Source organism: Poromitra crassiceps (assembly GCF_964638095.1).
Source record: "Poromitra crassiceps genome assembly, chromosome: 7".
In the NCBI taxonomy this organism is placed as follows: domain Eukaryota; kingdom Metazoa; phylum Chordata; class Actinopteri; order Beryciformes; family Melamphaidae; genus Poromitra; species Poromitra crassiceps.
Genome location: NC_139628.1, coordinates 31,231,704 through 31,248,260, shown reverse-complemented (window position 1 = coordinate 31,248,260; position 16,557 = coordinate 31,231,704). Strand labels below are relative to the sequence as shown.

Sequence of the window (16,557 nt, the reverse complement as noted above, 5' to 3'; positions counted from 1 at the left end):
AAACTCTCCCCTGTCCGTTCAGACTTGCCTTTGCTACCAGCCTCTCCTTCCTACCTCCTTTCACATTTTATTTTGCACCACAGCTTTCAAAAATGTATTAAAACATGGGTAATTTACAGCAGGGCGATGTGGGAATGTGGGAAGACTTTAATCATGAGAGAGATAATGAGGAAAAGAGTGGAAAAGAGATACTAAGTATGTAGACAAGATAGGTGAGTTTGTATCCTCATCTAGACTTGGACCACTATTTTGAATACCATATCACTTGTGAGGGATCAGTTTGTCCCAGGCCTGGGCAAGAGATGCCGTGGCCCTGTGAAGAGGCTCTGGGTTATGGGCCCCCTGAGCTCTTGGGCCCCTGGGCCCGTTCGGTAATACATCCCTGCCTGACAGCGAGGAGTTTCAACTGCAGCTGCAGCTAAAACACGACAGTACTGCCACTCCTCTAGCTTACCGTTAACCTGCACACTGCAGCTAAAACACGACAATACTGCCACTCCGCTAGCTTACCGTTAACCTGCACGCTGCAGCTAAAACACGACAATACTGCCACTCCGCTAGCTTACCGTTAACCTGCACGCTGCAGCTAAAACACGACAGTACTGCCACTCCTCTAGCTTACCGTTAACCTGCACGCTGCAGCTAAAACACGACAGTACTGCCACTCCGCTAGCTTACCGTTAACCTGCACACTGCAGCTAAAACACGACAATACTGCCACTCCGCTAGCTTACCGTTAACCTGCACGCTGCAGCTAAAACACGACAATACTGCCACTCCGCTAGCTTACCGTTAACCTGCACGCTGCAGCTAAAACACAACAGTACTGCCACTCCGCTAGCTTACCGTTAACCTGCACGCTGCAGCTAAAACACGACAGTACTGCCACTCCTCTAGCTACCGTTAACCTGCACGCTGCAGCTAAAACACAACAGTACTGCCACTCCTCTAGCTTACCGTTAACCTGCACACTGCAGCTAAAACACGACAGTACTGCCACTCCTCTAGCTTACCGTTAACCTGCACACTGCAGCTAAAACACAACAGTACTGCCACTCCTCTAGCTTACCGTTAACCTGCACGCTGCAGCTAAAACACGACAGTACTGCCACTCCGCTAGCTTACCGTTAACCTGCACGCTGCAGCTAAAACACCACAGTACTGCCACTCCGCTAGCTTACCGTTAACCTGCACACTGCAGCTAAAACACGACAGTAGTGCCACTCCTCTAGCTTACGTTAACCTGCACGCTGCAGCTAAAACACAACAGTACTGCCACTCCTCTAGCTTACCGTTAACCTGCACGCTGCAGCTAAAACACGACCGTACTGCCACTCCGCTAGCTTACCGTTAACCTGCACCCTGCAGCTAAAACACGACTGTACTGCCACTCCTCTAGCTTACCGTTAACCTGCACGCTGCAGCTAAAATACAACAGTACTGCCACTCCGCTAGCTTACCGTTAACCTGCACGCTGCAGCTAAAACACGACAGTACTGCCACTCCTCTAGCTTACCGTTAACCTGCACGCTGCAGCTAAAACACGACAGTACTGCCACTCCTCTAGCTTACCGTTAACCTGCACGCTGCAGCTAAAACACAACAGTACTGCCACTCCTCTAGCTTACCGTTAACCTGCACGCTGCAGCTAAAACACGACAGTACTGCCACTCCTCTAGCTTACCGTTAACCTGCACGCTGCAGCTAAAACACGACAGTATTGCCACTCCTCTAGCTTACCGTTAACCTGCACGCTGCAGCTAAAACACGACTGTACTGCCACTCCTCTAGCTTGCCGTTAACCTGCACGCTGCAGCTAAAACACAACAGTACTGCCACTCCTCTAGCTTACCGTTAACCTGCACGCTGCAGCTAAAACACAACAGTACTGCCACTCCTCTAGCTTACCGTTAACCTGCACGCTGCAGCTAAAACACAACAGTACTGCCACTCCTCTAGCTTACTGTTAACCTGCACGCTGCAGCTAAAACACAACAGTACTGCCACTCCACTAGCTTACAGTTAACCTGCACGCTGCAGCTAAAACACGACAGTACTGCCACTCCTCTAGCTTACCGTTAACCTGCACACTGCAGCTAAAACACAACAGTACTGCCACTCCTCTAGCTTACCGTTAACCTGCACACTGCAGCTAAAACACGACAGTACTGCCACTCTGCTAGCTTACCGTTAACCTGCACACTGCAGCTAAAACACAACAGTACTGCCACTCCTCTAGCTTACCGTTAACCTGCACGCTGCAGCTAAAACACGACAGTACTGCCACTCCTCTAGCTTACCGTTAACCTGCACGCTGCAGCTAAAACACAACAGTACTGCCACTCCTCTAGCTTACCGTTAACCTGCACACTGCAGCTAAAACACGACAGTACTGCCACTCTGCTAGCTTACCGTTAACCTGCACGCTGCAGCTAAAACACGACTGTACTGCCACTCCGCTAGCTTACCGTTAACCTGCACGCTGCAGCTAAAACACAACAGTACTGCCACTCTGCTAGCTTACCGTTAACCTGCACACTGCAGCTAAAACACCACAGCACTGCCACTCCTCTAGCTTACAGTTAACCTGCAGCTAAAACACGACTGTACTGCCACTCTCTAGCTAACAGTTAACCTGCACACGGCAGCTAAAACAGGACATGGTGCCTCAAATTGTCAAGAATGCTCTTCAACACAACTGCTAACAAAACTTCCCTTAACTCGCAAGTAGCTTTCCAACCATATCAACCAAGCCGCCCCACTGGTGTTGACGTGAAATTAGCTGCGGACGCACACTTGCACTCATGACACGCATGACCGAGCACAGTCTAAAACAAAAACAAAGATCAATTTCATTTCAATGGACACATTTCTTGTTTGACTGACAGAAGACAGAAGACAGCAGACAGAAAAGTGGCAGTTTACTGGCAGTCTCACTTCTCTCCTCCTACACATGTGTAGGAGGTGAGAAGTGGTGAACCACCGAGGTCAATCAAGATCAAAAGCCACAATCAAATGCCACATGGAGCACCTTCACAGTAAAGGAGCAATGCATGTAGAATAGCTAGGCAGGCCTGCAGAATGTCACCCTCTAATGCCCGGCTCAGACTACGTCAATTCAGCCCCATATTAACATGATTTGGTCGCAGGTGACACATTTCCAGCGTCGGGCCCGAATAGCATCCCCCGTAACCATAGTAACTCACTCCTGGTTCAAAGAGACAGAGCATCCCCCGTAACCATAGTAACTCACTCACTCCTTGTTCAGAGAGACAGAGCGTCCCCCGTAACCATATTAGCTCACTCACATGAGTCATGACAAGCGGGCGGCTAGGCTTTTCATATTTCTTTTTTAATTACCGTAATTAAAAATGTAGTGTAGCCTATATTTCTCGCTTGGTGCTGCTACATGGTGCTGCTACATGGTGCTGCTGTTGGTCTGCCTTGCCTGCCTGTGCGCTGTCAGTCATGTTTTTGCTCCGTGAGGTTCGTTTATGATTTTGTGTTTCACTGTGTGAGAAAATGGACTTGAGGCGTGCCGGTCGTTCCCGATTTTCTGCGACGGTCAGAGTTGGCAGTTCTGGTCGGGGTCAGACTTGTCAGTCTCCCGGCGAAAACACTTCACGAATTTATGACGGTATGATTGCCTAGTCTGACATGGTGACATCGTGAAAGACAAAAAAGTATTGTATAATCTGATCCCGGCATAACCCTTCTCTCTCTCTCTCTCTCTCTCTCTCTCTCTCTCAGGCCCTGCCCCCCCGCCGCTGCCTCCCCGTCAGCTGAAAACGCTGAAGCAGCCTGGCCCCGCCTCCCTGCCCCACCCCCGCCCTCCTCCCCCCTCCTTCCGCCCACCTCCTCCCCCCTCCTTCTGCCCACCTCCTCCCCCCTCCTTCTGCCCCCCTCCTCCCCCCTTCGCCCCTCCTCCCCCCTCCGCCCCTCCTCCTCTCCTGCCCAGAGGTGAGTTCAGGCCCGTTCACACCAGAGCTGTAACTCTGACTGTCAAAAGACTGAAGTCGTCCGTAGTGCTTGTGTTTCCCACAACAATAACTACAGTATAACAACAACAACTTATAACATCACAACTTAGCTATAGAACTTTGCTCGAGTCCCAAGTCAGACCCAAATATTGAGGCACAAGTCTCAAATCAAGTCAGAACAAACAAGAATCCAGTATCAATTTAAGTTTTATTTTATTTTTATTTTTTTACAATGTCTCGTAATTGTACATTATTATTTCATAGACTGGTGAAAGCACGCGTCACAATATGTACTGTACATGAGAGTACATGAGATTCTTTTGGCGCTGTTGCAATGTGTATTCGACTACCAGTCATTGTGCTAAGTGTGCGCACAGAGAAAAGAAGGGCATCTATCTTCTCCTCTTACTATCGGGAATATGGAAAATAGGCGAATCTCCCAAAATGTTGGCGCGTTCCTTTAAAGAAAACTAAATCTAGGACTTTTCAATGCAATTATGTTTTAATGGGATAAAAACTTCCATACAAATTCAGAAAACAGAATTGAACTTCAGTCGTCTGCTGGAACAAATCTCATCACTCTTTCAATCGGAGTCGTTTACACAAACACAAGATCTCAAGTGAAGACTTTAGAAACCTTCTCTAGTCTGGTCTCAAGTCTTCTCTTCATGCATCAAGTCAAGTCTCAAGCCATTCAAAGTGTGACTCGAGTCCAGGTCAGATGACTATCTAGAGATGATGATCTAGATGTGAATGGGCCTTTATACTTATTTTGCCTCTCTATCTCTCACTCTCTCTCTCTCTCTCTCTCTCTCTCTCTCACACTCTCTCTCCCTCCCCTCTCTCTCTCTCTCTCTCTCTCTCTCTCTCCCTCTCCTCTCTCTCTCTCACACTCTCTCTCCCTCCCCTCTCTCTCTCTCACACTCTCTCTCCCTCCCCTCTCTCTCTCTCTCTCTCTCTCCCTCTCCTCTCTCTCTCACACTCTCTCTCCCTCCCCTCTCTCTCTCACTCTCTCTCCCTCCCCTCTCTCATTCCATCCAGCTCTCTCTCCCTCCCTCCATCTCTCTCTGTTGTGTAACAATGACAATAAAGTTCTACTTTCTTTATGTTTATTATGATTACTATTATTGTTATTTCAGTAGGTGAGGTGATGGAAGGGGAAAGCAGGTTGAAGGCCAATGTGAATGTTCTCTCCCTCAGTATTGGAAAACTAGTGGATGTCAGCAAAGGTTAGTGACACACACACAAACACACACACACGCACACACATACACACGCACACACACACACGCACGCGCACACGCACACACACACACACACACACACTACAAATCTGATAGCAGAGGGACTTCATGTTAACTTGTTCATCTCTCTTCACCCTCTGCTCAGCCTCAGGCCTTGAAACTTTTCAGAGCCCAGTGAATTGTGGGAAATGTAGTGCTGCCTTGTCGTCTCTGAGCTCCATACAGAACAGCGTGAGTGATTATTTATTTCTGCTCAGTGTGTTTGAGTCTTCGAGCCTGGATGGGATCATGTGTTCGGTCGTGTGTGTGTGTGTGTGTGTGTGTGTGTGTGTGTGTGTGTGGTCCCGGGACCCACGGGACTCCCGAAAAAATGTCAGCCTCTACTCACTCACTCCTGCGCGGGCACACCAGTGAACAGTGGGGCTGCTCGGTTGGAAACATGGAATGTTTACTGTAGCTTGCAAGTTAGGGAAAGTTTTTGGGCTCCATCTTACGCGCGGTGCAAGGGGCAAGCATTGTCTTTGCTAGTTTCTAGCACTCAAAATCTCCTTTTTCTCTTTTAATTACCACTGGGTCAGTTCATTAAAGGACATGTTTCACTGGGTCAGTTCATTAAAGGACATGTTTCACTGGGTCAGTTCATTAAAGGACATGTTTCACTGGGTTAGTTCATTAAAGGTCCCAATTCGTGCAGCTGTAACCTCTTAAAAACGTGTGTCTCTGGTCCATAAAACATGATTCTGGATTCATTTGTCGAAAATATAGCAACCCCGTTTGTTGTGACGGAGTTGTCCCTTCCTCATCTCGTTGCGTCCCAAGAATGGTCTGTTTCTATAATATATTCAGAACTAACAGTTCCCATTGGCCGCTGAGGGAGAGCCCGCCCCAGGCTCCCAGCGGCCAATCAGATTAGCGTCTGTGGACCAGCACGCTAGGTTGTGTCCACACCTAACGCTATCGCTAACTTAACGTTGCTACGCTAAAGAGGACATCTCAAAATGCCTAGACTTACCGAATGCACCTCCGCAGTTGCTGGATTACGTACAGTTTGCGTCGCTCCAGCTAGAAGTGTTAATTTTGTGGCTATAGACAAAATGGTGCAGGTAGCTTGTGTGAGAGAGACCCGCGCAGTATGCTTGAGGACCATCGTGACGTCCCAATCCCCCATCTGGGGAAACAGAGCGTTAGGGGGCGTGGCTTGAAGGAGACTGCAGGGGGAAGCTGGATAGGGACAAATCCAACTGTGGCAGTTCTGAGGTTGTGGCCACTCATTACAGGGAGGGATGACAGCAGTATATATGCATTTACAAGTAAAAACAGCTTTTGCACGGAATGGGACCTTTAAAGGACATGTTTCACTGGGTCAGTTGTCACTGGGTCAGTGGTCATTAAAAGGGAAAAAAGGGAGATTTTGAGTGCTATAAAAACTAGCAATGACAACACTTGCCCTTGCCCTTGCACCAGGCATAAGATAGGGCCCTTTGTGTTGAAGAGCAGTCTTGACAATTTGAGACACCAGTCATGCTAAGCTAGTGGAGTGCAGAGTCCTGCACCGGGTCAGGGTTCCGCGGGGCCCCGCCGGGTACCCGCAAAAAAACGCGGGGGGCGGGTAAAAAATACACTTCTGTAAATTGCGGACGGGCGGCGGGTGGAACAACGACAACGTATGAGCCATGTATGTTTTTCTGTTGCACTCAGATGGAGACAGGGGGTGTGTCTGGCAGGGGGGGTGTGTCTGGCAGAAAAGTTTCTGACGCACGTTTTCGCTTTGTTTACATAACCGGCATCGTTTCAAGTATGCGCATACTGTGCAATGTGTGACGCTATATGGACTGCACAAAACATTTAAAACTCAGCTGCGGTCAAGGTGATTGATTGGAGACAATACGAGTCGGACAGATAATATAGTAGGCTAACGTTAGCTTCCACTACAGTCATACACACTGGCTGTTTTCATAGCAACAGGCAACAACATGTCATGGATGGATAGCGTGAAAGTGGAGAGGTCTCATCCCAACGTGGATTTACGTTCCTCCAACAGCGATCATAAAGGCAGTATGGATTATACCGGACATATTGGAAATAGCTGGTAAGTCACTTTGCTTGCTGTAACTGTCTGTGTCTGATAGCAGAGCTATCCAGCTGGTTAGTGAGCTAGCAGCTGCTAAAAGCTGACGAGTCTCGGCCAGAAAGACTGCTGTTCGCCTCCCGTGTGAAACGGTGGCAGTTTCGTTAGGTTCACTACAAAATGTTTGCACTGCAGATTAACGGTTATTATATAGATGCGGTTCCGGATCGGAGCGCGGGTCTCATGTCTGCGGGGCGGGGTGGGTTGCGGTACTGATTGATCATATGTGCGGGTTCGCGGAGCAGGATCGGTACTGCACGTCGCGGGGCCGGGCGGAACCGGATCTTGAAAATCAGACCCGCGCAGGACTCTGGTGGAGTGAGTGAGTGAGTGAGTGAGTGAGGGAGTGAGTGAGTGAGTGGGTGAGTGAGTGAGTGAGTGAGTGGGTGAGTGAGTGAGTGAGTGAGTGTGTGGGTGAGTGAGTGGGTGAGTGAGTGAGTGGGCGAGCGAGAGTGAGGGGGTGGCGTGTGGCTGCCGTCATGGCAGACGGAGGTGTGCTGATGAGTGCAGAGCTGGGTGAGCAGGAGGAGCTGTGAATGTATCTGTTCACGTATATTATGACTTTATGAGACTTTTATGATCAAAATAAATCATACAGTCCTTTGAGCAAAGACGAGTTGCTGAATGTTGTGTAGGTATGCGTGATCTGCACTCTACTGAGTGCACTTTTCTACTTCATTCATTTGTTCATTTAGCCTATGCAGTTGTTTTTTCTTTCTTTCTTTCAATTTTTCTCATATAGTTGTCATTTATTTCTCCTTTTATCTGTCCCTTCATTCAATTGCTCTTTAAATATTTTGAAGTCTAGCTTTGGTTTCTCAGCATTTTTCTCTGAACTCTCAGGACCTGTTCTGTTCATTTTTACATTTTGTGTTAATGTTCATATAAACTGGTTACATAGGCCTACACAGAAGTAAAGGAATAAAACAGCCCTCTTCCTCTCCTCCTCTCCCCCTCGTCCCCTCTCCTCCTCTCCTCTCTCCTCTCCTCTCCTCTCTCCTCTCCCCCTCGTCTCCTCTCCCCCTCGTCTCCTCTCCCCTCCTCTCCTCTCCTCCTCCCCTCCTCCTCCTCCTCTCCTCTCCTCCTCTCCTCTCTCCTCTCCTCTCCTCTCCTCTCCTCTCTCCTCTCCCCCTCATCTCCTCTCCCCTCTCCCCTCCTCTCCTCTCCTCCCCTCCTCCTCTCCTCTCCCCTCTCCTCTCCTCTCCTCCTCCTCCTCTCCTCCTCTTCTCTCCCCCATGCAGCAGTGGGTGTGTGAGTTCTGTGGCAGACAGAACAGTGTGGACAGCAGCAGTGTCTGTGTAGCTCAGCGTGGAGACGTGCTCCACCGGCCGGCCCAGACCGACGACGACTACCAGAACCTGGAGGACACGCTGATGGTGTTCTGTGTGGACATCTCTGGCAGCATGAGCGTCACCACGGAGGTGTGTGTGTGTGTGTGTGTGTGTGTGTGTGTGTGTGTGTGTGTGTGTGTGTGTGTGTGTGTGTGTGTGTGTCAGTGTGTGTGTTTATTGAGACTGGGATGTCTACATGACTGTTAGTCAATTGCATGCTGTTGTGTTTATATATTTGGAATACCTACAGTAGTCTAAACTTCTTAAATCTCGCCCCAGACAAATACTGTAACCCCCCATATTATAATGAAAAAGTAATACTCAAACTAATAAAAACGAAACGAAAACTAAACATTTTTACTGAAACGAGCAAATCCGACTATCAGTCATCATTCTTCTACAGTAACATGGTATATCGTTCCTCTTACTGCAGGTTACTCCACCCAACAGCATAGGATCACCAACATACACATCCAGACTGCAGGTGAGATGTGTTTATAACACACATGTTACAATGTTACAATTTCACTTAGCAGACGCTTTTATCCAAAGTGACGTACAAACATGAGGAAGTGCCATGAGGTCAAGCTCGAGTCCAAATGAACCTATAGGTGCCACCAGGCAGTGCACAGAGTGCAGCATCCCCCCCCAACATGCATGCCCCTCATTCATCATCATCCATGCACATCTATCATCCCTTTTTCAGCTGCAGGGTCTTGAATCTCTTCTTAAAGATAGAGAGAGACTCAGCAGATCAGATGATGTTTGGTAAGTTGTTCCACCACCGGGGAACTACAGAGGAGAAGAGTCTAGCTGGTGACTTAGGGCTCTTTAGTGGCGGAAGTGCCAGGAGCCTTTCATTGGCAGAGCGTAGTGAGCGTGAGGGAGTGTAGACCTGAATGAGGGAGTTCAGGTAGGCAGGAGGGAGTGTAGACCTGAATGAGGGAGTTCAGGTAGGCAGGAGGGGGTGTAGACCTGAATGAGGGAGTTCAGGTAGGCAGGAGGGGGTGTAGACCTGAATGAGAGAGTTCAGGTAGGCAGGAGGGGGTGTAGACCTGAATGAGGGAGTTCAGGTAGGCAGGAGGAGGTGTAGACCTGAATGAGGGAGTTCAGGTAGGCAGGAGGAGGTGTAGACCTGAATGAAGGAGTTCAGGTAGGCAGGAGGAGGTGTAGACCTGAATGAGGGAGTTCAGGTAGGCAGGAGGAGGTGTAGACCTGAATGAGGGAGTTCAGGTAGGCAGGAGGAGGTGTAGACCTGAATGAGGGAGTTCAGGTAGGCAGGAGGGGGTGTAGACCTGAATGAAGGAGTTCAGGTAGGCAGGAGGAGGTGTAGACCTGAATGAGGGAGTTCAGGTAGGCAGGAGGAGGTGTAGACCTGAATGAGGGAGTTCAGGTAGGCAGGAGGAGGTGTAGACCTGAATGAGGGAGTTCAGGTAGGCAGGAGGAGGTGTAGACCTGAATGAGGGAGTTCAGGTAGGCAGGAGGGGGTGTAGACCTGAATGAAGGAGTTCAGGTAGGCAGGAGGAGGTGTAGACCTGAATGAGGGAGTTCAGGTAGGCAGGAGGAGGTGTAGACCTGAATGAGGGAGTTCAGGTAGGCAGGAGGAGGTGTAGACCTGAATGAGGGAGTTCAGGTAGGCAGGAGGAGGTGTAGACCTGAATGAGGGAGTTCAGGTAGGCAGGAGGAGGTGTAGACCTGAATGAGGGAGTTCAGGTAGGCAGGAGGAGGTGTAGACCTGAATGAAGGAGTTCAGGTAGGCAGGAGGAGGTGTAGACCTGAATGAGGGAGTTCAGGTAGGCAGGAGGGGGTGTAGACCTGAATGAGGGAGTTCAGGTAGGCAGGAGGAGGTGTAGACCTGAATGAAGGAGTTCAGGTAGGCAGGAGGAGGTGTAGACCTGAATGAGGGAGTTCAGGTAGGCAGGAGGAGGTGTAGACCTGAATGAGGGAGTTCAGGTAGGCAGGAGGGGGTGTAGACCTGAATGAGGGAGTTCAGGTAGGCAGGAGGGGGTGTAGACCTGAATGAGGGAGTTCAGGTAGGCACGTGCCTTTTTTGTAGCACTTTTGTAAGTGTCAAGCCTTTGAATTTGATGACCCCTTTTAAAAATTCCATGACCAAACTTTAATGAGACTGAATTTAAAAGTAACCATCAACTCCACCAACTTTAAGCATTAGGTTTTTTCCCCACTTTAAAAACAAGGATTATTGCACCCAAAAACAATTATTAACATAACATATCATGACTTTTCCAAAACCTTTCTCCCTTTTATCAATTCTCCAGGGCTATAAAATTATATTTTAAAATTCCATGACTTTTTGAAATACTGCAGCAATTGTTAAATGACAACTGTTGTTGTTTTTTCCCCCCAGGGTATGCAGGACGCCCTGCAGAGTGCGCTGTCCTCCCTGCTCCAGCACTCCCCCCGCAGGAGAGTAGCACTGGTGACATTCAATGATGAGGTATGGAGGGATGGGTGAGGTGGGAGTTGATAAATGCCTTCATGATGCGCAAATGAGGAATTTATTTCCCCCTGTTCACATAATGTAAAAACAAAAAACACAACATCCACTCAGCTAGCAAAAGTTTTACTTTAATCAAATCAAATTAAAGTTGACTTAAACGGCAAAATCACAACAGGTATTGCAAAACACTTTACAACTGTAAAATAACAATAGGCTACAGTACAACAATACACTACACTACGTATTTGAAAATAAAGTCTTGATTGATTACACAACAATACACAACCATGGGCGTCCGGGTAGTGTAGCGGTAGATTCCCTGCCTAAAACAGGTGTATGGTGTTACAGTTTATCAATGTGTTTCCACCATGCTGATGCGGTTTCCAACCTACGGTACATGTACCATTCAATTGTATTTTTCCTGGCATGGAGTCCGAGTTTCCACCTCTCCTTGAATGCAGCATGCATGTCACGCCACCTATTCAACATCACAGCAATTTCATTTAGGCGTCCTTGTTAACAGGTGAGGCCGTTCACCCCACCCGCGCGCGTGTCACGCTGAAGCCACGCTCATGCCTTGCTCAAGCGATCGTTCAGGATTCAGTCCCATTTTCCAAGCGTGACGCGTGAAGCTTCCATGCATGAAGTGAATGGAGGGGGGAGGGGCTGGTGGAGCAGCTCCGCACACTACGTGCGCTCGATTCCTAGGCTCGCCCGTTGTGCGTCCTCGCCTGCCCTGCAGCTCGCCCACTATCACTGATGTGATCATCACTGAACTTATATAGCCTCAGCCAGGAAGGATGACATCACTGATGACATCATCACTGATGAACTCATATCATTATATTAGGTAATTAGGGCAATGACCTAATAAAAATATCCGGCTCCGTCAGGTCACCCTCACAGGTGCTCTTTACACCCCCTGAAAGTTTCAGCCCGATCCCACGTAAATAGCTGTGGCCTGCCAAGGTTCTGCTCACACGCACACACACGCGCGTGTGCACACACACACACACACACACACACACTTCTCATTCTTATTATCCACCTTATTTCTAGCTGCCATGATGCCTGATGGGTGCTTCTTCCGCTTCCGGTGGAATAGACTGTTTTACAGTCTATGGTTTTAACTTGACAAAAAAAACGTCTATGAGGATTTTACAGCATTCTGCTCTACAGCCGTGTCGTTCGGGTGCTGGGATAACGTAATGCATTGTGGGTAGTCGGCTACTGTGGCTAATGCTAGCGGCTAGCGTAATAGTTACTTTACATGGCAGTAAAACGCCACTCAATGACCAAATTGATTTAACTTTTAACCATTTCGAGTAACACTGTTTCCATACGGACCCCCAGCGTTGGTTAGTTGTTTATAACGTGACTATATTTATAACTTTTATAACGTCCTCCAGTTTCCGGTTTATAATTCGGGTCTGCAGCCGAGTATAACAAAGGAAATGGCAAGCTGCAACAATAAGTCACGTTAAACCGGACCTTGTACCCATAATTATTTTTTTTTACAGTGGGGCATTCAAAAATAAGGTGGATAGGATTTCTCTGAACTGATGCAAACGTGCCATCATAAATCTATCAGTCTGCAGCAGTCCTTTCAAGTCAGCGATGTCAGTTCTGACCCTCTTTGGCTCAGTTCAGAGCAGAGCTGTCTGAGTTATGACAAGGAAATGACTCACTCGTTGAAAACACAAAAACATACCATCATATTTATTATTGTTAGATCGAGTTTTGACTTTGACGTACTTACTCACCTGTGACACTTGTTGATAAACCTGTATTTCCCTTTTAGGGAAATTAGCTTGGCTGTAGTTCAGCTTCCTGCAGTGTGGAATGGCAGCTGCTCAAACTAGACTTTCAGAGGTTATTTGTCCCAGGCAGGATACCGTAGTAAACACATTTATACATACAGGTTGAGGCAGCACAGAAACACACGCCACACTGTGCATGCATTCTAGCTCAACGTGCACTTACTGAACTATGTCACATGCATACACATGCATATACTCACGTGTATATACACGCATGAGCACTTTATTAGTAACACCTCTACCTACTTATTAGGGATGGGCATTTTACGTAATTTAAATACTCGAGTACTCTCCTTCCATTATGGACGAGTAATCGAGTACTCGCCGGGGTGGGTTGGGGGATGTCCGTGTGGAAACACAACACAAGCAGAACCCAAGTTTGCAGTTAATTTCGCATTAGCCATATGTCTGTAAGAATATCTATTACAACGATAATAATGACAGAGCAGGGGTAGTATTCTGTCTAGGGGCTGTTCACACAACGTTAGCGTTTTTGCATGGAAAAACCGCTGCCTGGAGCACTTAATCTGAGGAAATAAATGTGGACGGACCATGACAGTGATCTTAGCTCAGCAGCTGTTGGCCTACCTCAGTAAACTCCGGTGGTTGGATGGTTAACGCTTTGTTCGAGTAGACAATTGTGGAAAAAGTGAAGGTCTAACAATACATGTCCGCTATAATCTCCGGCTCCACAAACGCCATTAACTGGCGGAAGCCTCCCCCTCCACAAAGCTTAACGGGAGCATATCTCCAGCCACCATTTTCGTCACAAGCTGGGAAATCTTCTCTGCCCTGACGGCATCACAACGGCGTTTGTTGCTGCTAGCAAACGAGGTAATGCGAGACTGCTTTTCATCTGCCCCTGTTAGGTTGACGTTGTCTGACTGAGAGAGTTATCAGTTGTTATGGCACTCGATGCCCTGACCAAGGTCTCAGCAAACAGGAGAAGTCCTCTGCCATTCTATATGTGTGAAATGTCATCGGTGAATCTATGTGTCAGATGTCATGTTAACTTATAGCTTATTGATTAGGAAATGCCAATGGAACTTATATTTTTCTCCAACATTTATGATACGCAAGTTTAGCATTACATAACCTGCACTGCACAGTCGTGTCGTCCTTTCTGTCAATATACTTCCAAACGTTGCTCCGCATTTGCGGCGGCATGTTGTCTCTGTCTCTATCGCCAGATTCACCTGTAGTGTCGTGTGCAGAGCTACCATTTTTAAAGGGGAGGGGGGTGGGGCGAGTACCCGGACAGCTGAAACGCTACTCGACTAATTACGTTACAAACGAGGACTCGAGTACCCGAGCACTCGCCCCCATCCCTACTACTTATTCATGCAAGTATCCATTCAGCCAATCATGTGGCAGCAGTGCAATCAGGCGGCAAGCTCCGGCTTGGACAGAAGAAGCCACAGAAGTGATACTGAAAGCTATAGTTCCTCGAATAGCCACTTGAGGCTGGCTCCAAAAGCGAGTCAATCCCCATTAGCCTATTTCACATCCCACCCAAATCACCCATTTTGTGTCTAAAGGGCAGGAAGTAACACAGGTGCAAGCAAGACATTGATTAGAGCCCCAGCACTGGAACACCTAAATGGATTGGAAGTTGGAAACCCTCATTAGTGTTCTCCTTGCACCTGCTTTACTTCCTGCCTTTTAGACACAAAATGGGTGATTTGGGTGGGACGTAAAATGGGCTAAATTAGATCCCCATGTTTGCCTGTGTTTACAACAGTATTAAACATGTTTACAGCCTGCTTCAAAACACGGTTTTGGTCTATATAGCTAATTTCACCTTTCATAACAACTGTGCAGGGGTGAATTTTTATATAACTCACCCATTTAGAATAAAATAGACGATAGAAAAGACTGTTTTGGGTGTGATTGATAGGCCGCCTGTCCAGTTATCGCGCAGCTCGCAGATAACGTCCCAATGGCAGGTGGAGCTGCAGCTCTGGGAAAACCCCCGGTCTCGTGCCGTCTCACGCGATCTGCGCAAGTACCCCAACCGCCCACACGAGGCTTCAAAGCGGGAGTCCAAAACCCAATGGGTGACGTCACGCTGACTCTGTCCATATTTTTTAGACGATCTATGAGAGTGATGCATAAGAGATGCAGATACAGGTCGCGGTGGGAAAAAAACAAGTTTACAGTGTATCGATATCGATGTTTCCACCATGATGCGATTTTTAAACGATTTAAACGATTTAACGATTAACGATTAAACGATTTTAAACGATTTTAATGCGAAGAGTTTCCTACCTACCGTTGCATTGCATTTTTCCTGGCAGGGAGTCCAAATTTCCAATTTTCTGTCCTCTCTTGAATGCATCATGAATGTTATTACACCATCTATTCAGAGAAAAGCCATTATTAGGACATGGCATGAAGGCTTTTTAACTTTTCTCTACCAAAAGAGCAGTGTCGATATGGCATTTTTAAAGTTTGCCCCTTCTACTCTACAAAAGTTTTTTTTACAAGAGACAAATCTTTCATTTCTGTTAATTGCTTCAAGTCAACCTTTACGTGCACCTGGCTCTCATCATTTCTTTGACACTGGATCCACGCAGCGATTCTCTCTTCATTTACTTGTAACGGTGATTCAAATGAGTATACATAACAGGAAGACATTCCAGACAGACAAAAGACAAGATCAATTAATTCACTTCACACTGATCCGTAAGATTGCAGATACAGGCTGAAAATCTCATAAATTGAAATTAATTGCACCTTTAAAAACCGTTTACAAAGTGCTTTGACAGATAAAATAAAAGCAGAATACTCAAATTATGAATTTAAAAAGGAAATAAATCAATAATAAACTAGGGCTGTCAAAATTGCCCCAAAATCATATTCGAATATTCCCTCTAAACAAAACATATTCGTTAGAATATATTCGAATACTGAATACTGTATTATTCAAATACTTTTTTCTTTTTTTTTTGCGTGCGTGAATACAACCAGAGAGCTTATATAACTACTTGGTATATTTATTTGAACATAAATATGTTTTTTATTTCAACATAAGCATTGTTTTTTCCCATATTTATTCAATCAGTACTAATACAGTAGTAGCCTACACTTTTGTAATGTTTTTAAAGGCAAACGATGTATGTTTTTATGTTGCCCATTACCCAGGTTTTTTTTACCTGGTTAAATGTTAAAAAAAAGAAAATAATAATAATAATACTAATAATAATACTACTAATAATAATAATTTTGAATATGAATTTTCATAGTCAAATATTCTTTTAATTTTTATATTTGAATATATATTCGAATATAGAATATTCTTTGATAGCCCTATAAAAAACAGGGATCTTTCCTAAACACGCCCGGAAGAAGACCCTGCGTGGTCGAAAGCGGTCGGCGGTGTTGAGATAGGCTACTTTAACTTTGATATGCCGAAGAAAATAAAGGCTTTTTAACAAGACACAGCAACAACAATCTACTCTTACCGTGCACACGGACTTCAAGGCACCAATTCAACATCACTTTTAGAGGTCCTAAGATCAACGTCCTCTTATTCTGCTTTCAAAAAGCACCTGAAGAAACATCTACTGTCCTCCTGATCCCTGTACTCATCC

The 16,557-nt window shown here is 46.7% G+C and overlaps 1 protein-coding gene across 2 annotated transcripts in view; it reads left to right on the top strand.

Moving 5' to 3' along the window:
• Positions 1-16,557, top strand: part of LOC310779758 (circularly permutated Ras protein 1) — a 52,203-nt gene that overhangs the window by 3,729 nt on the left and 31,917 nt on the right. For both annotated transcript variants that reach the window (XM_083640250.1, XM_083640249.1), the window contains exons 4-9: positions 3,751-3,960; positions 5,120-5,209; positions 5,370-5,455; positions 8,594-8,773; positions 9,117-9,167; positions 11,052-11,141. In XM_083640250.1, coding sequence (XP_083496376.1) covers positions 3,751-3,960; positions 5,120-5,209; positions 5,370-5,455; positions 8,594-8,773; positions 9,117-9,167; positions 11,052-11,141 — 707 coding nt within the window. The remainder of the gene's footprint in view (positions 1-3,750; positions 3,961-5,119; positions 5,210-5,369; positions 5,456-8,593; positions 8,774-9,116; positions 9,168-11,051; positions 11,142-16,557) is intronic.